Here is a 21,890-nt window from a genome sequence, read left to right as displayed (position 1 = left end):
TGATTAGGGACTTAATCTCGGCCGTTGATTTGTCAACGAGAAAAGTATAAGAGGAGGCTTGAGGGTCACTTGGAGAACACACCAAGAGATCAAGATTTCGACTTTCTAGCGCTGGTTTGCCAAGAAAGTTGAGAGAGTGATCAGAGTTGAGCTGAGGGGGCAATGAATATAGAAACAAAGAGGCAGAGATAGCATTGGGAGGATCAACACAGTAGCCGGAGAGAGGGACGCAGAGATAGCACCGGGAAGATCAGTGTAGTAGTCGGAGAGAAGGACGCAGAAATAGTCGGGGTTAGCCAGTGTTGTGCCAGAACAGCTGGGAACGCTGACGCAGAGGGCAGAATCCAAAATTGCCAGAACTGTCAAGAAAGCTGACGTAGAGGGCAGAAGTCGAAACTGTCAGGAACCGTCGGAACTGCTAGAACAGCCGGGAGCAGCTGGAATTGCCGGGAAATACCAAAACTTCCGGGAAAGCTGACACAGAGGGCAGAAGTCAGAACTTCCGGGAGCAGCCGGAACTGTCGGGAATTGTTGGAACAGCCGGGAAAGTTGACGCAGTGGGCAAAAGCCGAAATTGCTAGGAACAACCGAAACTGCTGGGAGAGCTGACGCAGTTCGTAGAGGTTGACGTTGGGGTTTCGTGGGGCAGATTGGAGATGTGGAGCCGCTGGAGTGTTTATCTGGGGTTTCAGCTGGAATATCTACTTATAAGTAGAGAGGTGCTACTGTCGACATTTTTCTCTGTTGGGTGAGCTGGATTTGGCCCCAGATTGTATTCTGAAACTGCTTAATAAATCAAACCCTCAAATAGCTGCACTGGTTTTCCTGCATTGGGTTTTTCCAGGGACATTAGTACAAAAACAACGGTGTCAGTTGTGTGCTTGTTTCTATTTCCTTCAGTTGATGATTTGTAATGTGTTGAGCATGTACTTGTATTTATTTCCAGTATTTAGATGGTAAATAACTTGTTAATTAACAGAACAAGTAGGTAGGAATAAATCAGTAAAGTGCGTGAAGGGTTTCTAACGTGTCAGACTTAGAAATTCCAATAATTGGAGGTAATTTTCTTTCCTTAGAGAGGCTGAATTTGTGGGACAGAAGAACTAGGGCTTGATTGGTAGGTTGAGAGTTGGGATGGTCAAAGGTCAAGGTATAGAGAAAGGGTTTCCCACAATGTATTTTAGCGAGGATATAGCACATGAAACCCTTAGTAAGCCCCTAAGTTGAAGCTAAAACCAAACTAGGGTTTTACCCTAGGGAAAATAACTAGGGCAATTAATTTTTGGACAAAATTGGAATGAATCCCTACCAAAGTGAGTGATTTTGTGGCAACCACCCTACCCTTGATATTTAGACTTTCCAAGAGCCAAAACTAGTGCAAGCTTATCATGCTCAACACCCATGTGCCCTGAACACATTTGAGGGATGATAATGTGAAGGTCTAAAGGTGGCTCAGATATATCTTCCCAATCATATGGAAGGTAAGGAAAGACAAGATCTTCATTAATATCATCATCAATATCATAAATTGGGCCCTTGTCAAAACGATGGCTACTGACCTCCCATTTCCCTTCTTCTATATGTAAATAATCTCCAATTTCAACCTCTAGGGGATGAATAGGATCATCATTTTCAAGGTGTTCAAAATGTTCATCTTGATGATCTAGAAAGGATTCTTACTTTTAGTCATTGTATTTCTCTTCCTGACTTCTTTCTTCATCATGGTGATCAAAATTCTCTTCTTTAGGGCTCTGCCATCAACGCAGGGCACCAAAAGAGCCATTGACCGACCCACAGACACTCAGACCAAATGAGTGCGGTCCCGGGGGGCCGACCCACCAGACTGCACCTGCACTCTAGGATTGGATCCACCCCTAGGAGGCGCCCTAGAATCTCCAGGCGACAGCAGCAACAGCCCAGTACGCCCACAGGACAACAGACTTTGACAAGCTTCTCCCAGTTTTCTTCTCTCGACCTCAGATGTTAGGAGTAGGGACTGGACAGGAAACTCCCTTTTTCTCCTTCTCCTTCCCCTTCTTTGCTTCATCGCAGAGCTTTGCTTCGAAGCCGAGAGCTCCTAGCTTCTACATTTACATTTACTTAGATTATAGATGTTTTTTTTGCTCTTTAAAAATAAAAGTTAAAGGTGATCGTTTGGTCCACCGGCTTGGCATGTTGTAATCATTGTACCCGACAGTCCTGTTGACCTATTATGGTCATTTGTTGGACATTAATAAAATTATGTTATCTTATCTTCAACTTCCTCTATATATATAATTAGAGGGATCGAGTTCTCTTTTGAGAGATGCCTCCAAACTTTGACAAGCATCTTCATTAATTTGAAACCTTGGCCCCTTATAACTCACAAACGTATTAATCAACACGGTAAAAGATCGAATGCTCCTAGGTTCCCTATGCTTATATCCAATGTAGGTGATAAGCAATTTGATGAGGACGTCTATATGAATCATATTGACCTTTGAAGCATGCTTGATGAACTTCACTATGTGATCAACTGCTGAAGATGGATCACCACGATATTTTGGCATAATTTACATGAACTACCATTCCAATCCATTCAGATATCCAGGGATTCCTGTAGTATCCAAAGTCGAGAATGATAAGTAATTTTGGTAGAACCATCTTGTTGAGTTCTACACATCAATGATATTGGAGTTGCCAGGGTGAATTCAAAGATTGCCTGTAGGGTTGCATGCTTCACCCTACAAGCGTTGAAACTTTGAAGTACAAGGGATTCATTCTTCCAGTGGAGTCGCTAGAAGAGGATCTATCTTGTCATTAGAGATTTTCCCCTTCAAGGAATGAAGCATAAAGCTTCTAATTATGAGGAGATAGACTCTCTTTGTCCCAAGTAGCAATACCAAAAACATTTTCTACAAAATCTAGCAAGCCTTGGAGATGGGTACCCTACAATGCTATCACTAGACCAAGTGAAAACAATGGGGTGGTGGCCCACTATGACCATATCCAAAACCCCTTGCTCTTTATGGATTTTCATTAATGGGAGGAGTCTCAGTATGAGATCACCGATGATGGATATTGTAGGTATAAAGGTATAAGATGACCAATAGGCTTCAAAGGGAAAGACGCAACATAAGTACAAGGTTCCAAATGAATGAGTGAAGGTAATTCACTTTCCTTAGAGAGGTCAAATTTGTGGCAGAAGACCTAGGGCTTTATTGGTAGGTTGAGAGTTGGGATGGCCAAAATTGAAGGTATAGAGAAAGGGTTTCCCACAATGTATTTCAGTGAGGATATGGCACATGAAACCCTCAATAATCGCCAACGTTGAAGCTAAAACCAAAGTAGGGTTTCACCATATGGCAAACAATTAGGGAAAGGAAATTTTTTGACAAAATTGGAATGAATGCCTACCAAAGTGAGTGATTTTGTGGCAAGCATTCTATCCCTGATATTTATAATTTCCAAGAGCCAAACTCCTTCCCCTAGCTAATTAGCTATATGCCCTAGTTTGCCGCTTGGCCTTAGGAGGGCCTAGTTTAAATAGGAGAGAGAAAGAATAAAGTTTACGGGTAAATGTTGATTTGATTACCAACAAAGGATGATTAGTGCCTAATCCTAACATTGATGGAGTCTATGAGCTCCTATGGTTGGATAAAACTTGCAAAGGAGTAAGGATATTTTGGTGCCCGAGCATCAAAATCCTAGCGATTACCTTTGTGAGGGATTGAAAGTCACTTGGGGAGAGATAATATAAGATCATCAAGGGGATTTCCATTCACATATCATACTATGAGTAATGCATGCAATAATATGACCTAGCTTCCATAAAATTTGTCTTCAACAAAATTAGGGTACAAAATTTAACCTAGATCACCAGTTTATTCCATACATTAGACATGAAATCAAATTTCAACAAAATAACATTTACAAGATAATATTCATGAACAATTCAATCATCAATCTAAGATAACTTCTCCAAATACATGACGAGAGCTCTAAGACAAATTTTGCTCCATGTATCACATCTCTACAATAGGAAAAGAGGCCGAAATACTCAAGAAGAGAAGGTTGAGTTCACAAATGATGATGATGAGAAATGAAATAGTCCTCTCCTCTGTTTATATGAGGAGGAATAGTTCCTAATTAGCCTAAAAGCCCCTAGGAAAACAAGTAAGATAATAATGACGCATTTGGTTACAATCCAACCCACTAGCTTAGACATAAATTAAGTGACTAGCCCACACATGTGAGTTTTAAGGCATAGAAAGGCTAACATCATGCCCCTAGGAAAACAAGTAAGATAATAATGACGCATTTGGTTACAATCCAACCCACTAGCTTAGACATAAATTAAGTGACTAGCCCACACATGTGAGTTTTAAGGCATAGAAAGGCTAACATCATCCATGTGTAGAGCTCCATGTGGCAGGTGTTGAGGCCTTAAGGTGCCTTGAGTGGTGTAGAAGCCTCTATAAATCAATATGTGAGGGTTGGGCCTCCAATCTTTGTCAAAATCCTTCTGTAAACCCCAAAATCCAGTTTGGGGCACAAAAGGTGGTCTCCTGGGTCTTCAACTTCTCCAAAATCTCCATCTTTGCTCCAACGTTGAGGAATTTCCAAGTGTTACTAGCCCTCCCATGTCTCAATAGGTGAGCCCATCCTCATATGGGCTCTAGATCAGCTGCCATTTGTTAGAGAAAATGCTAAGGCCAGCCTGGGGGCATGTTGTTCCAAGTGCATCATCTTGAAGAATCATCAAATATAGTGCAATGTGGCCAAATGTCTTGGGTGCAGGTGGTGTCCATGGGTAGATATGATGTGTTGCTATTGCTTGGAGATCCAAGGCTCTGAACACTTCAGCTTTGGTTGTAAATATACTTCTTGAATGGCTTGGTTACCTGTATGTAAGGTGCCCAAAGCCTAGTTTGTGGAACAATGACAATTACAACATAAAGCCTAGTGATAGCAACCAGTCATTAGGTACAATATTTTTTTTGCATCTAAGTGAACCAAGCTTGAATGTAAAGGGCTATTTAGTGCTTCAAATGAGATTTTCCTTCAAAATTTAAGGCTTTGAATTCGCAATGGTTTTTCCTCCCTAGGTAGGAGTGGCTAAAGGACAACCCTATTAGGTGCTTCCATCCCACAAGGGAGGTAACATTTCTTTAGTCCACCCTTCAATTGATAGGTGTTAGTGAATCATAATGGTAATGGAGGGGAGAAGACTTCATGGCCAAGTGCCATGGTCAAATGGAGCAACATGATGGGGATCCGCATGATGAGAGAATAGATGTCAGGAAGGAGAAATCATGGATGCATAAGTGACCAACTTGACCTTTGTTTTTTCACTCCTCTTGTGCACCCTTTACTTTTTTGTATTATTGTTCATGGCTCAAAGGATTAGAGTCTGCTTTGTATGGTGTGTAATAGTTGTATCAATGTTGCGAACATCAACATCAGGATAACATTGATGAGGGTCTAGAAAAATCATAAAAATAAGGAAAAAATAGCTAAAGCAAACATCGACAAAATTAAAAAAAAATACAAAAATATTCTTTTTTTTCTTTCAAATTTTTAGCATTTAAATTTTAAATCATCACAACATAAAATAAATTCATTGGCACATAAATATGAAAAGAAAACTAATATTTAAGATGTATAAGATGTCTAGTGCTACATCACACACAATAGTGAATCACGTCTTGAATCCTGAGTCTTGTCTCACCCTCAAAATATCAATAAAAAATATAATAAACTTATCTTATATCATGAGTCATATACAATGAAATGAACCACTAAGTAAATTGTAACTTCTAACTTCTCATTAATGATTTCCTTTGCCCCTTTTGTGAGAAAATACATTGGATTTTCCTCTAGATGAAGGCCTTTGGGCTGGCATTGGACTTTGATGTCCTCTAGAAGGAGGAGGTAGACTACGGCTTTTATTGGTGACCATGGTAGGTGGCATCACCTCCTCTTATTTCTCCTCCTCCTTCACTATCTCCCTCCCCCCTGCAGAGGCTACCTTCTCCATTGCCACCTCCTCTAACTAATCAGGGGCCAATTCTATGACAGGCTTCTCGTCCTCAACCCTCCATGTAATAGTGGTGTTAATCCCATCCAATGACATGGTCCCCATGTCGAGTGCCTTTTGAAGTTTCCTCAACCATAATTGGAGATTGTAGTAGATGTATACCATATCGTTAAGGCATTGGGACTCCAACTTGTATGTGGGTCATAAATTATAAATTAATAATTTTAAAAATAATAAATATTAATTTTTAATGAATTCAAAAAATTAATTTGAAATTTTTTAACCTGTTGCGTTTCTTGGTGTGTACTTTTTCAAATACACTCCAGTAGCACTCGCATCTGGAGGAGCTACATGTTTGGATGAACACTCAAATGACAAGCTTTTGGAGATTGGATACTTTGCCACCTCTTGAAAATACAACTAGCAATATTTCTGAACTAAGTAGCAATATTTTTGAACTACTACTAATTATTTGTAAATTCATTTGAGCTTCTTTAATTCATTTTCTCCATCAAGTAATTATACTTCAAAAATTCATCAGTGACAAGAAAGTAGAGATCACAGAGCACAATAACAATAGACACCAGAGTTTAAGTCAGAGATCAGGGAAAAACTCCCATGATGGAGAAAACCCAAACAAGTTTTTCCTAAGAGAAATCCTTCAACAAGACATCAAGACTAAAAGATTGCTTCCACAAGTACAAAGACAATGTATTTCAACAAGATCACAAACATACCACAGAAACAGAGCCCAGATTCCTTCCTTTAGAGGCTTGGACTTTAGATAGGATACAAATTTGAGTATGCAAGAAACCTGGATCAAATCTTAGTTCTGAAGTAACTCGGGTCTTGGCCTAATCAGAGGCCTTAAATAGATTAGAACTTGGATATATATATATCAAAACTCGAACACAGAGAAATAGATCAAATCTGTCATCAATGTATATGCCAGAGATCTCATATATATATATATATATATATATATAGAGAGAGAGAGAGAGAGAGAGAGAGAGAGATGTCACAGATTGTAGAGAAGTAGATCAAATCTCTTTGAGATCGATCTAGAACCGGATCTCAGATGGAAACAAAACTTAAACAAGGATACAAATTTTGTACCTTCCACAGAGCTACAGGAATCTGACAACAATTATACTTTGGATATTCCAATTCAGGCTCTGAACTAAAAGCAAACCTCATATCTCTTCCATAGTAGCCATGGATACTCCTTTGAATACCTTCAAATAGATGAACAAATGATAGATACTTGAGTGACTGAATTGCATTTTAGGGAGAGAGAATTGACTTCTTTATATAGCCATTAGCTGACCTGAATTGGTGAGTTCCTAGGCAAATTGTCCTAACCATCTAAAAAGACGTATCTGATTCAAATGAGTGATTTTCTAGTCAATCCAACTAGGCATCATGTGATCCAAATGAGAGAGTTTCAAGGCAAGCCATCTAGCCATCACGTGATCTTCTAGTCAAGTCAACTAGAAGACCTATCCTAGCACTTGTGGAGCCACTTGGAATTAAAAAAATAAATTCAAACACAATGAAAATAAATAATTTTATGAAGACTGGCCATAGGTACAATTTCAACACTCCCTCTTAGCTAGGGAGGTATTCATAATCACAGTCAAAATGTCAAACAAGTTGAAAGGTTGTTTTAGGAAAATTCAAGATTAGATCAACACCATCAATAATTTATCATTACCAACATCAAACAACCAGTACCAAATTATCATGATACTATTCATGCATGCTCTCCCCAAGATACATCAATCAACCAGTGTCTCATAATCATGGTACCATCATATTCATAAATAGTCCACTAAAGAGACATTAATCAAATTCATGCATGATTTCTATCAATAAGATCTCTCTAAAACGAGATCCGAGCTAGATGTTGGGAGGCTCATTTCCAACCAAGTAGCCTCTAAACCCATTTTCCTATTTTAGGTAATTTTAGTAGACACAATCACTGCCTCCCTATACTGGTCACAGTACAAGACAGAAGAAAATGCCCATCTTCCTATATTGGTAAATGTGCTTGACATGGGTATGATATCCATATATTGGTGAAAGTACAAGACACAAGAATATGCTCACTAGACCATTCTACCTATATTGCTCAATGTACAAGACATAGGGATAACATCCCTATATTGATCAAATACAAGACACAAGGAGAATAACTATCTAAGATGTAGTCTAATTAGTCAAACCATTCTTCCTATACTAGTTAGATTGACATGGGGATAATGTTCCTATATTGGTCAAGTGATATAGGAAGAATAACATTATCTAGGTAGATCTTGTTGATTTGGAGTAGCATTGAATGTGCTTTAGCCACGAAATTTGGTGGAGAGGTTGGGGCACATGAGATATCCAATACCCAGAAAGGGTTTGGGCAGATTCTAAACAGATCATGCGATATTAAAATAACTAATATTTTTAATAGAGTCCCTAAGTCTAAACTTAGGGAAAATGAAATATTAATGTGTATTAATATGAATCTGTGTTAGAATGGTCCAAAAGGCATAGATCAAGCCATTTCTAATCTTAGCCGTTGATTAGGGACTTAATCTCGGTCGTTGAGATGTCAACAAGAAAAGTATAAGAGGAGGCTTGAGGGTCACTTGGAGAACACACCAGAGTGATCAGTCATTCTATTCTCTAAAGCGGGGATTGCTAAGAGAGATAGAATTAGTGATCAAGAGATGCAGCTGAGGGGCATTTGAGTAGAGAGAGACAAAGAGGTAGAGATAGTGTTGGGAGAACAATGCAGTAGCCAAGAAGAGTGACGCAGAGCCAACCAGGGATCACGTAGGGCCATGCAGAGGCAGCTGGGAGCTGCGCAGAGCCTCAGAGCGTTAAGGGGCTCTTGTAATGACCCACCTACAATTACCAACAAAATGTGAATAGGATGTATGCTATGGACTAGCAGACACATTGGAAAAAGTACTTACCCTTAGTTGAATTTGCATACAATAACAGTTACCATGGTTCAATTGGAATGCCTCCATTTCAAGCATTGTACGATAGAACTTGCAGGACACTGTTAAGTTGGGGCAAGTTAGAAGATTGGGTGATAGTGGGGCCAGAGTTAATTCAAGAGATGGAGGAACAAGTAAAACAAATTAGACAACGATTGAAAGAGGCACAAGATAGACAAAAATGTTATGTTGATGCTCACAGGACATATAGGAATTTTGAAGTAGGAGATCAAGTTTTCATTCGCATCAGACCCAACAAAAGCACTATCTAATCTGGAAAAGGATCAAAGTTATCGTCCAAATTTATTGAGCCATTCAAAGTTTTGGAAAAAGTTGGACTTGTCACCTATCGTCTTGCACTGCCACCCGACTTGCATAAAGTTCATAATGTATTTCATGTATCTGTATTAAGGCATTACATAGCTAATAAATCTCGTAACTTTTAATGGAAGAAACTACAGGGATCAAATGAGGGAACCATTTTGGTCGAACCATTACGTATACAAGCACGTAGGGTTCAATAACTGAGGAATCGCCTGGTAGACCAATTTAAGGTCCAGCGGGACAAGTATAACACTGGATTGGATACATGGGAAGATACAAAGTTCATATGTCAAAAATACCCCAACTTGTGTTGACTTTGAGGAATTTAAAAATTTATTTTGTATAAATTTACTTTATTTTTAAGTTGGATACTTAAGACTATTATTTTGGATTATCACATATAAAAATGAATTTTTATTTTGCTTGTACATGGTATATGTTATTTGCTTAACTTTGCTGGTACATGGATACGAATATGAAATATGTTATTTAATTAACATTGCTGGAATATGGGTACCAATATGAAGTTTAGTATTTGATTAACCTTACTATGAGATCTAAATTATGAATTATGTTATGGATGAGATGTCTATAATTTTATTTTATTTCTGCATATTGACATGATTGATGAGATGGAAATAAAATATTGACTACACTTAGCTACTTAATGTGAAAGCGAACTTACAAATATAGCGGCCATGCATAGCCAAATATGTTATAAGAACTCAAAGATTAATATAATAGATGGCGGGATATTCGAAATGCACAAAAATTGTTATCTGAATACGAATTGTTTTGAATTTATTGATGCATATGTTATAATGTATGGACATGTGTTTACATTTTAAATGGCGTCGTTACATAAATTACCACATGATGACAAAAGCTCCAAGAACAATTGAGGCTCAATAAGATTCCATGAGAGGGTGTTGACCCTGGTCCCACTAGGAGGGTTGGAGGTATTACCCACTGTTTTTCCTCCAAAACCTGGAGTCATGGGTGGACTATGCGAGCCATGCTCCCCTAGATGTGTGATGTGTGAAAATTTGGAAGACCCAAATTTCTACTGCAACAACTCATTAGGTTCCTTCTATTTGTTGATTAATGAACAAATTATTTACTGCATCCTACAACAAATACCGAAACTAATACACTGCAGCCTTCATCAATTAAATTAAATGCGGAAACAAGATACTGAGCAAGAAAGACATACACAACACATGACATTGTTATTTTTGGACAAATGTCCCCGGAAAAACCCAATGCAAGAAAAACGGTGCAGGAGTTGAGGGTTTTTATTATTAAGAAGTAGTTTTCTGAATACAATTTGTTGGATGCCCAATTGCCTAGCTGATATAGAGAGAAACTGGACAAGAAGAGTAGTGAGATGATCTCACCCTGTCATTGGAAGAACCGACACTGATCTATGCTGCCTCTTCGTAGTACTGCATCAAACCTACACAGTTACTGCATCACTGCAGTTGGTTCTGTGTTGCACCTCCTTCTGATCCTCTGTTGGCTGTAAACTTCAGCTCTCAGGCCTCCCAATCTCACACCCTGGCTCCGACACTAGATCATGGTTGTTTTTCAGCAAAATTTCGTTCTCCCTCTAAAGCTCTATGTTGCCACAACGTAGCTCTGCATGGCCTTGTGACAGCCTCTCTGATGTCTTTCTGCCCTCTCTGCCTTGTACTCTCCAGTCAAGGAAAACTTCCCCTGGAAAATATCCCTGCCCCTCACTACAAGAAATCTCCTCGATCGATTCTCTAGCAATTGTTGCATTGCCCTCTCTGAGAAATTCAATCTTTTAATCTCTCTCCGATGTGATTTCCAAATGTCCATCAAGCCTCCTCTTGTAATCTTCTCGTTGAGAACTAACGACCCAAATTAGATTCTAATCAATGGCTTAGATCATTTTGGCTTGATCCTCATCTTCTTCTAGAATATACACCCTCAGTTTGATTAATACCCTTTAATTATTTTAATTTCCTAAGTTTAGACTTAGGCACCCATTAAAAATAATTAATTATTTTAATAAAACCTTCTTCAAGTGGAATTTCCCAAAATGATTTCTAGGCATTCTGGAATGCATGTGTCCTAGCCTCCTTGCAAATTTTGAGACCTAGAGCACATCTGACACTACCAAAAATCAACACTCCCGATTAGCGAGGAATGTGCTCTAGTAATGCAACCTGCTGAGGCATCACCCTGACTCTGTAACATCTCCCTTTGTGCTGTTGGTGTTTGACATCACTGCCCACCAACCACTGCGCAAATGATGTATCTGTATTGCTACTAACCTTGCCACTGCCAACACTGTATTTGTACAACAGCCCTCATAAGTTCAGCATATGTGCTGCTGCTGACACTACCACTGCCAACACTGCATCTGCACTGCAACCTTCTCTAATTGTTGCTGCTAATGCATCAACAACAGAAAAAGCATCCAAAATTACTGAACATGTGTTCATCATGATGCATCTGTTGCTGGAGTTCCGACTGCTGCTAGTCTCTGCATTGTCACAAAAGTCTCTACATTGCTACTAACTCTGCTCTGTGCCAACTGCATCGCTGCCAACTCTGCTCTGCGCTGCTCAGTCTCTGGCGCTCCTAGCCACTACAACTATCACTCCGACATTCCTCTGCACCAACACTGGTCCATCTTGCTACTTCTGATCTGGGGTCCCATAGCAAGGTATTGATCCGAGAGGTGGACTCCTCAAGGATCCTGCCCATCTGTGGTTCTTTTGAACTACAATATTAGATCACTCCACCTCTCCCCTGGAGGTATTTGGGTAACCATGGAAAACTCCTTGTCCTCTATCTTTGCGGATGCAACCTTTAGATCATGCTTCTCGTGCTTGTCCTTCTTCTTGAGAGGACATTGTGTAGTGTAGTGGCCAACTTCACCACACCGGAAGCACTTGATCTTCGAGACGTCCTTCTTCTTTCTCCGCCGCTCTTATTGCGCCTTAGATGCAAGGGCTGCATTCTCTTCCTCCTCCTTGGGCTTCGTCCCACTGTTGCTATTGACATCAAGTTTTCACTTGACTAAGTCTCGCCTCATCTCTTCCTGTTGAAGAGCAACCCACATTCCTTCCCAATTCGATAATATTTCTCTGCCTAGGATACTCTGGACAAACACTTGCCATTCTTTTGAAACAGAATTAAGGGCCAACCTCACCATCTCGTTAGGCTGAGGTGTTGAACCCACAACTACCAACGAATCTCGGATTTCCTGAAACTTCATTAGGAATGGATCAATGTGTTCTCCCTTCTGCATGTTGATCTCATCTTCTGCTCCAAGTACATATTCCGCTGCTTGGGAGATCCTTCGTATAGCGTGGCCAATGCTTCCTACAGTTGTCGAGTAGTATCCTTGCCGACAATGTGACACACTACGTGATCTCTCACTTTGTCGAGGATCAATCGTTTGGCCTTCGCCATTTTAGCCTTGTACTTTTTGAGTGGATCTAGGTCCGCGGGTACAACAACCACACTGTCGACATAGGTTTTGAGATCGTGCTCATCCAGAAGGCATGAGATCCTTGCCTTCCAGATCACATAGTTGGATGCACCTTCCAACCGATCCTGATCTCTTAACCCACTAGCTGCCATCTCTGCCAATGAAAATGTCGAACTGCCTCCTCTCTATTCTATGCAACACTAGGTTATCCTATGCACTCCCTGCTAGAGTTAGTAGATATGCTCGTCTCTGCTGCTTCTCAGCAATAGAGAATTCATACTTCTTGGCTGGAAGTTGTCTAAGGAAGAATTCCCTCAAAATAGTGTCTCCTTCTCTCTTCTGACATTTTTCTACCCCAACAACTGCTGTAGAAAACTGCCTCTCACCAGAAACTGCTCTGCACTGCAACTTCTGCTGTTCTACTCCCTCTGCCACTGGAAAATCTCGATTTGGAAATCTTACCTCTCTGTCGACTCAATGAGAGAGAGATCTTCCACGAAAATCTTTCCCTCTTGGCTTGGATTGCACAATCCCGTTGGGGATTTGATTTGCTGCCTAGGCAGCACTTCGAGTTCCCTTCTCTTCAATGATGGGCTCTTCCGGCTCTTCTATCTTGCTTCTCGCTGTAGCTTTGGTACCATGTGAAAATTTGGAAGACCCAAATTTCTGCTGCAGCAACTGATTAAGTTCCTTCTATTTGTTAATTATTGAACAATTATTTACTGCATCCTACAACAAATACCGAAACTAATACACTGTAGCCTTCACCAATTCAATTAAATGCAGGAACAAGATACTAAGAAAGAAAGAAATACACAACACATGACACTGTTATTTTTGGACAAATTTCCCTCGAAAAACCTAATGCGGAAAAACTGGTGCAACAGCTGAGGGTTTGTATTATTAAGCAATAGTTTTCTGAATACAATTCGTTGGATGCCCAACTGGCTATCCGCTAGAGAGAGAAACCGGACAAGAAGAGTAGTGAGATGATCTCACCCTCCAGTAGAGGACGGATAAGATGGGAGCGGAAGGATTAGGAAGGATAGGATGATTTAGAATAGCTTGGTAACTTGGTAGGCAAGGCATGACTATTATGGTTGTAAAATTTTAAATGTTCAAAAACATAAATTTTAAAATCCCTTCACGTTAAACAAAAATTCAATTTTGAAACACAATTTTTATATAATTATACTAATCATTAATATACTATATAAACGCTAATTTCGGGATGAAGTTTTTGGAAGGAGGGGTGTATGTAATGACCCACCTACAGTTACCAATAGAATGTGAATATTAGTATGCATACAAGGAATGCATATGATAGCTACATATGAATGCAACGTATGTACTGCACTAATATACCTGCTAGTTAATATTGAACATGTCTAAGTATAGGGTAATGAATTGATTTGTGAAGGAAATACCTAACACTGATGAAAATGTCGAGCATGATACTTAATATGTATACCACTGTTATAATATATAATTAATACATTATTTAATAATAAAATAGATATACAAGATTGTGAACTAAATTAAATATATTAAATTTATAAAATTATTTAAGTTCATTCAAAAAATAGATAAATAAATAGATAATAATTAAATTAAAATATTTTAATTAAAATCAAATTAAACTATGAAATAAAATTTAAATAAAAAAAAGAAACATTATAAAGTATAAATTAAATTGATTCTCAATAAAAGGATACATAACTTATAAATGTTCTTTTATACTCAAACAGCCTCTTCAAAACAGTGGAGAAGGCAGATGAGTAAGCTAGACCTCCACATGCTGAAAGGCAGAGGAGACAGAAGAGCTGGCAAGAGGTTGAAACAGTGTTGTGGGAAGGTATAAGGAGAAGGCAGAACACACAGAGAAGAGGTTGAGCTGGAGCAGAGCTAGCCATGAGCAAGAAGAGTTTTGTGAGGGGACAATCGTTCCCTCTAAAGTGCAGTTGGTGTCACACTTGAAATTTTTTAATTTATATCCAAAAGTGCGAGATTTTTTTGTAAGAAACTACTTTCATCAAAATGACTCATCCTTCCGTGGATTTGGTCAATCTCCGACTCCATTGGATAATATTGTTCTTTTGTTTTAGATGTAGAGATTTTTTTTTTTTTGTGATTGATCTATGCTTGTCTAATTTGCATATATTTTTCTGGGGTTCTATGTATTAAAATTTTAAAGCATGATTTTTATTCTCAGCACTTCATTAAAACACATATAATTTCATAAATGAAAAGAAAATATTAACAAGAAGTGTGTACCCATAAGAAAATATAGTAATTCGAACTTATTCACAAGAAATCTCAAGAGAAATTTTACAAAATATTTGAGATGACACCTGATATAAATCCTTCAGGAACCTTACCTAGGATTCACAATGACAACTTGGCCTCCTCGCACAGAATTTATGATTCTCTTTATTGAGAAAATTTGGCCCTATATGTTTGCTGCAGCCCAGAGTACTGTATGGGTCAAGCTTGTAGAATAGTGCAAGGAATAATTTTTCTTTGCTTTCTATAGTGTTCCCTGTCCTCTTGCCATTGAAAGGGGGCATCATCAATCTTCAACAGATCGTTCTTTGGCCTTCAGCAAAACGTTCCTCAACCTTTCTTTTTTTGTTGACTTACGTCTCCTTCCTTTTTCCCTAGGTGTAGAGGTATATTGTTCCCATAGGTTAATGATGCTCGGCCTTGATTAAATAATGAGATCAGAAACTGGCTAATTGATTAGCAAATGGTGGTTATTATCATTGTCTAGTAACTTGTCTTCCGATTGATTGTGTATTGATTAGGAGCTGACCGATGGGCTCAGTAGATGGTAGTTATAGCCAATGACCCATTCCTCGATTGATCGCATACATATCTGAACTTGGCTGATTGACCCAGCAAATGGTGGTTACAACTAGCAACCTGTCCTCCAATTGATTGTATATAGTTTGACCCCTTGATGGTTTGAGTTCTTTGGATGGGATAATTCAATCTGGCAATTGGAGGACTCGATTCCCGTCACTAATCAATCCTAGCCGACCCAGACATTGATCTCAGTCCTTACACTGACTATAACAGCGATTCCCCTCCTACGCACGACCCAACATCAATCTCAGCCCTTATAAGAATGGATTCAGCCCCTCTGCAGATCATATTGTCGACCCCTTCCTACAAGCATTAATGCAACTCTATAACCTCGATCTGGCAACTAGAAAATTTGATTGTTGACTGCATTGATCTCAACCCTCACAAACACTAAATGTGATCCTCTTGGGTTAATTATTGTCTTGATATCAGCTTGCTTACACAAACAGATTTGGCCCTAAGTACTTGCCAAACGATTTCTTTATGGATACGATTCGGTCTTCAAGAATGTGTTCCGAGTGGGGAGACTCGGCCCCTTGATCTTAATGCTGATCTTCACCTGTTCTTCAAAGCATCAATCTGCTCTTGTAGGATTACTCAGCTTGATGGAATAATTGACTAGGGAGTGTCTTCCAATCCCAAAGCCAGTGAAGTACAGCTAGGGTATGAATCTCAATATCGAGGCTGGTAAATATCAGGGGTTTCCCTTTACTTGGAAGCTCCTGGAGCTCCTTAACAATTTCTCAACAATTCTTTCATTCATGTCATATTCAATCTTTTTCTTCCTTTTTATAATAATTCTCTTCGCTGAATACCATTGGCAATACCGTGGGTCCCTTAATGCCCCCAAAAGTGACATTTTACCCATCTTATTAATTATTATTCTATTTTATTATGTTGACCCCTTATTCTTCCTATCATTAGCCTATGGGATCCAAATAGGATAAGACCCAATCCCTCTTTTGCTTTTAGAATCAGAAAGGGACATTACAATCTAGTAGTGATTTCTGTTTAATGTCTGTTCATTTTTGCTTTCTTTTATCAGATTGAGATGCCTGGTTTTGAGTTTATACTTCTATTCTTTTTCCTTTTGTATAAGGTGTAGAGTATTTTTTCTCATGATTGATTTAGTATGTTTTTTTTATATTCTAATGTTGTTTATAAACAACTCAGCAAATGATTAAAAAGAACCATAAATGGAACTGTGAAATCCAAATCACTGATAGTTAGGGAATGTTAAAGGTATGCTACTTGTTAGTTTGTCCAATTTTGCTTTATTTTATTAGAATCAGATGCCTGGTTTTCAGTTTATACTTCTTTTCCTTTTCCTTGTGTGTTAGATGTAAAGTATTTTTAAATGATTTATTTAGTATTCGGTATCACCATACCTTTGTCACGGTTATATATATGTGTTTTGTGGCTGTACTACTGCAGGTTCTTTCTTTCTTTATGCTATTTTTGGCATTCTCTAGGAGCTGTGCATGCACTCCCACATTGTGTTCATACTGGTTATGTTATTCAATCGAGTTGACCTACTTTTATGTTCATTTGTCAGACATTTAATAAAATTGTCTTATCGAAGCAACTCACGAAATAAGTAGAAAGAGTCATAAATATGTGAAATCCAAATCATTGTAAAGTCTTTTTGGATGATTGATTTAGTATGCTTTCACTAAATTCTAATGTCTGTGAACAACTCGAGAAATAGCTAGAAAGAATCGAAATAAGTAGAAAGAATTGTAAACGGATATTTGAAACCCAATTCGCTTATGGTTACAGAATGTCAGTAGTACGCTAGCATGTGTGTAATTATTGTATTATTATCATATATGATCCTTCTATGAGAATTTCTAGGCCATTTATGAATGCATGATTGAGAGATGGAGGGATGCAAGGTTGAAACTTGAAAGGGATAGGAAACTCTCCTTTTATAAATGCCAGTGATATTTTGAGCATGGTCTTATTGGCAATTTCTAATACATGAACAACAATTGCAGGTGAAAGAGAGAAAGAGGCTTGTGAAGTGCTTTCTAAATTACCTAAGGCATGATAAATATGAAGTTGGCATTCTATTTGATATGTTATCAGTTTTCTTGGTTCGGACTCGCATTGACTACGCCTTTCTAAAAGAATTTTACGTCATTGAGGTTTGCTAGTTACCATGTTTCGGCATTTCATTTTATGGTGGAACTTTATTAGAATCTTTTGCAAATTGCAGACGTTCACTAGAAAGCAAGTTTTGTTATGTTTGGTCTTCTGCTTAAGATGAGTCTAATATGTCAAGAAATACTTGAAAACAGGTTGCAGAAGGATACACCCCTCCAATGAAGAAGGCAATTCTCATTGAGTTCCTTAGTTTATTCCAGTCCAAGGCACTAACACAGAATCAAATAGTTGTTGCCATGCAAATGTTGATTCTTCCAATGTTGGTCCATGCCTTTGAAAATGGTCAAAGTTCGGATGTTGTTGATTCTTCTATTATAGAAATTATTGTTCAAAAGTTGCTTGATCCACCTGGAAAGGTATTGAGTTTCGTTAATTGTTTTGAAACTCTTTTCTGTACTTTTCACTCGGAGTCCAACAGTATGCTAGGCAGTTTAATTTCTCAGCATTTTTAAGATATATCAAACATAAAATCTGCAAGTTTGTTTCCCTGTCATGTTTTGAGTAAGTGTTTTTTACACGTCCTATGCAGCAACATTGATGTCAAATTATTTTACATTCCAGGTAAGCATACAGTATGATGAGGAACTGAGGATAGAGCTTTTGCAGCTAGCAACACTTCTGCTGAAGTATCTACCCAATTATCTTCTGGACCATAAACAAAAAGTTTTCAACTTTGGGTGGAACAATCTCAAGGAAGATGATGGAGCCAGCAAGCAGTGGGCCTTTGTCAATGTTTCCCATTTTCTTACGACTTATGAACCTCCTAAGGAATTTCTACTTTGGGTAGAGAAAATAATCTACAAAAGCTCTTTTTGTTCTCAAGATAAACTAGCTGAATTTATCAGTGTCACGGAAGTTTTTTATAGTTTTCCTGGTGCAAGGATTGCTTTTTAGCTCCACTTGCTCATAGAAGTAGGGCAATAGTTTGTCTTTTAGAGAAAAGACCAATGGCCGTGATAATGTAATAGATAAATTGTGGCTTATTAAAAGCTCCTGAAAAATATCACATCACCAACTCCCATTAAAACTAAATATCTAATGAGTTTGCTTAAGAATAATTTGGCCAAATGCTTATACAACATATTCAAGGTTTTTTGGACATTTTCCTCACAGTACATGAACACCCATATAAATCCCTTTGAAGATGTTTAGTGGATGTTCCTTTCTCAATTGAATACGTAGGGGCACAAGTAGAAAAAGATGAGATAAGATAATTTCTGACTAATTAGAGAGTCGAAACCCAACCTACATGAATTTCTTTATCCAATCACTGTCATTTTCATCGAGACAATATAGTTGGTTTATATGAAGATTCCTGATATTCTTCTTTTCTCTCTTCAAAAAGGGCTTAGCATGCCACTTCCAGGAATTTTGAGTTTCTATCATTATATACCTTGTTCAGCACATTGTGTGTTGGCATTGCTGTGCTGCTTCAAGCCTATATTTTTTTCGTTTGGGTCACTGCAGGTTTGGTAGGCTGTCTTTGGGACTTTATTTATGTGTCTATTAGCCTGCAGTGCCATGTGTGTTGGGGCTGCATTTAAGGACATTAAATCTGAAGGCATTGTCTTTGGAAAACCAAGGTGGATATGCAATCTGTTAGAATAGAAATTAATGCTTTCCACATATGTTAAGTTTAGGTATGTTCTATGCTTAGAGCAATTTATTTCAATTTTCACAGTTAGCTCAATATCCAGATTAGCAATCACATCAGCATTAAAGTAAACTGCAGATAGAACATAAACATAAATCACAGAAAACAAGCCAAGACAAGAGGACAAAAGATGTGGTGCTAGCGAGGGACAAACCCCAATGTTGGGAAACCCTTGATCAATTCTTCTTATATGTTCTTCAATAGTTCAGCAGAGAGAAAGAGAGTACGTTTACATAAATCTGAGATTTTATGACAACAGCAGTAAGTCCATCATTCTGTTAATGATGACTAATCTAAGATGCAATCCTGAATTGCCATGACAGTCTTCAATCAATGATAGAACTGTAGCATGTCCCTTGAAAGTGAAGAGCTGCTGATCTGATGAGGGCACCTGTGGCTGTATTAATCAATGTGTAAAAAGTCGAAGTCGGGATTAATTCGGCAAGTCGGGATTAATTCGGCAAGGGTCCAAAAGTTGAAAAACTTGTTAAAGTCGGGAGTTTTTTGAAAAAGTCGACAAAATTAAAAAAACACAAAATTATTCATTTTATTTTTTATTTTTTTAACATCTAGAGTTGAAGTCATAGTTTAGAGGTGTTTTCAATGTTTTACTACAATGACATTCTTTCCATGTGAATTCGATCACTAAAAGCCTAAGTCACATGACACGAGACACGAAGGACACGTAAATACGAGTATTCAATACGAAACGCAGCGACTTGGAAACAGGACACGAGGGACACGTTTTATATATATATATATATATATATACCGAAATATAGTTTTTTATCCATATTAAATTGCAGGCTGCAGCTTATCTAATCAAATTAAAATATAATTACTTCAAAGTTCATAGTTCATTTTAAAAAGATAAATAGAATCAGAATTTACTATTTAGAAATTAGAATGTGATATGCTTGGTCTTGATTCTTGAATATTCAATGTTGATTGTTCATGTACAACTTACAAGCACATAAGAAACTACTAAGTACTTACTACTAACTATGAAATTAGAACTTAGATATTAAAACCATAAAATGCAGATTTTCCATTAAGTCATCAAAATCAAAATGTATTACTGTTCAGTGTTTCTTCTAATGTTTGTTAACTACATAATCAGTGCTTGCTATACTTGAGAAACATGTAGAATGTTACTCTGAACAAAATTTATTAAATATTTCATCTACGCTAAGCTGACTACTAATGCCCCTGGTGCGGCGGTGCCATTAACCATATGGTCTACGGGCCATAGTTTACCTAAACAACAAACTGGAAACCTATAACACGCTGCAACCTGCCAAGTGCCAAGTTTCCAAACGTCACACGCTGCTAGCCCGCGACCAAACTCCACAGTCCACACGATGAATATACACGGACAACGGTTTGCCTGAACGTTGCCAAACCTCACACACGCTGCGACCAATCCACGAGTCCACGGAGATGACTTAGTCCACACTCGGCTCCACAGGACGAATATACAGCGACAGAGAGCGACAACGGAGGAAAACGGTGGAGGAAAATAGGAAAAGGACCCCGAAAAAATAATTGCATGGGCTTTAAACTAGTGATTTCAAGGGGTACACATTCAATTGGAGGAAAAAATGATAGGGCAACGTTTTCTATAAAACGAATACTCGTTTTCTAGAAGCATGACCGACTAAAACGCCCAAATACATTTTACGTTTTAGAGGACACGACAAAAAACGTTTTCGACACGTTTTAGGGCCGTTTTCGTGTGCGGCACGTTAAATACGGGACACGGGACGTTGGAGCACGTGTCTTGTGACTTAGATAAAAGCATGTTACACTCTTGTAGTGTGCATTCTAAGTGCATTTTATCACCAATGTTTTTCAACATTATCCACAAAAAATATGATCATAACAATGTTGATTCTTGGGAATGTTCTTAAGCTATTTACACTTCCTTGCTTGCTAGTCTGGATACTCCTTGTCCTCTTGCTCTTATGTCTCACAATAATGCTCGTCGAGGTAGGTATGCACCTCTTTTTCATAGTCTTCTCAGTTTCTTATAGCAGCCTTCTGACAGCATAGCCTCTGGCTAATGTCTCTTCTTTGTATTTTTTTGCACATCTCATATAGATCCCTATTGTTTTGCAGACATAACATCCAGCAAGAGCAAACCAATAATAGACGTATATGTTTCAACATCCAACATAATATAGCAACTAAGCAATTAATTTTCTCAGTAACACCAACCAACTATAATGCTCGAAATTAAGATTCAACAACAAAACAAATTGCAGAACACAACATTATCATCAAATTTCTAGGGATATGTTTGAAAGATTCCACTCCCTGCCTTAAGATTAAACAACAAAAAATTATATCATTTTCTCCTTTGCGGCCTTTATCTGCGGCCTGGGAAGGAGGCTAACTTTT

The 21,890-nt window shown here is 38.2% G+C and overlaps 1 protein-coding gene across 1 annotated transcript in view; it reads left to right on the top strand.

Moving 5' to 3' along the window:
* Positions 1-21,890, top strand: part of LOC149178661 (uncharacterized) — a 197,433-nt gene that overhangs the window by 41,810 nt on the left and 133,733 nt on the right. Inside the window, exons 10-12 of the mRNA XM_089422190.1 lie at positions 17,668-17,817; positions 17,971-18,192; positions 18,398-18,619. Coding sequence (XP_089278316.1) covers positions 17,668-17,817; positions 17,971-18,192; positions 18,398-18,619 — 594 coding nt within the window. The remainder of the gene's footprint in view (positions 1-17,667; positions 17,818-17,970; positions 18,193-18,397; positions 18,620-21,890) is intronic.

The sequence above is a fragment of the Pinus tabuliformis genome, chromosome 4_1 (genome assembly GCF_031772625.1).
Source record: "Pinus tabuliformis cultivar Carrire ecotype Pingquan chromosome 4_1, CPIR1, whole genome shotgun sequence".
Lineage (NCBI taxonomy): Eukaryota > Viridiplantae > Streptophyta > Pinopsida > Pinales > Pinaceae > Pinus > Pinus tabuliformis.
This window is presented reverse-complemented; position numbering and strand designations above follow the sequence as displayed.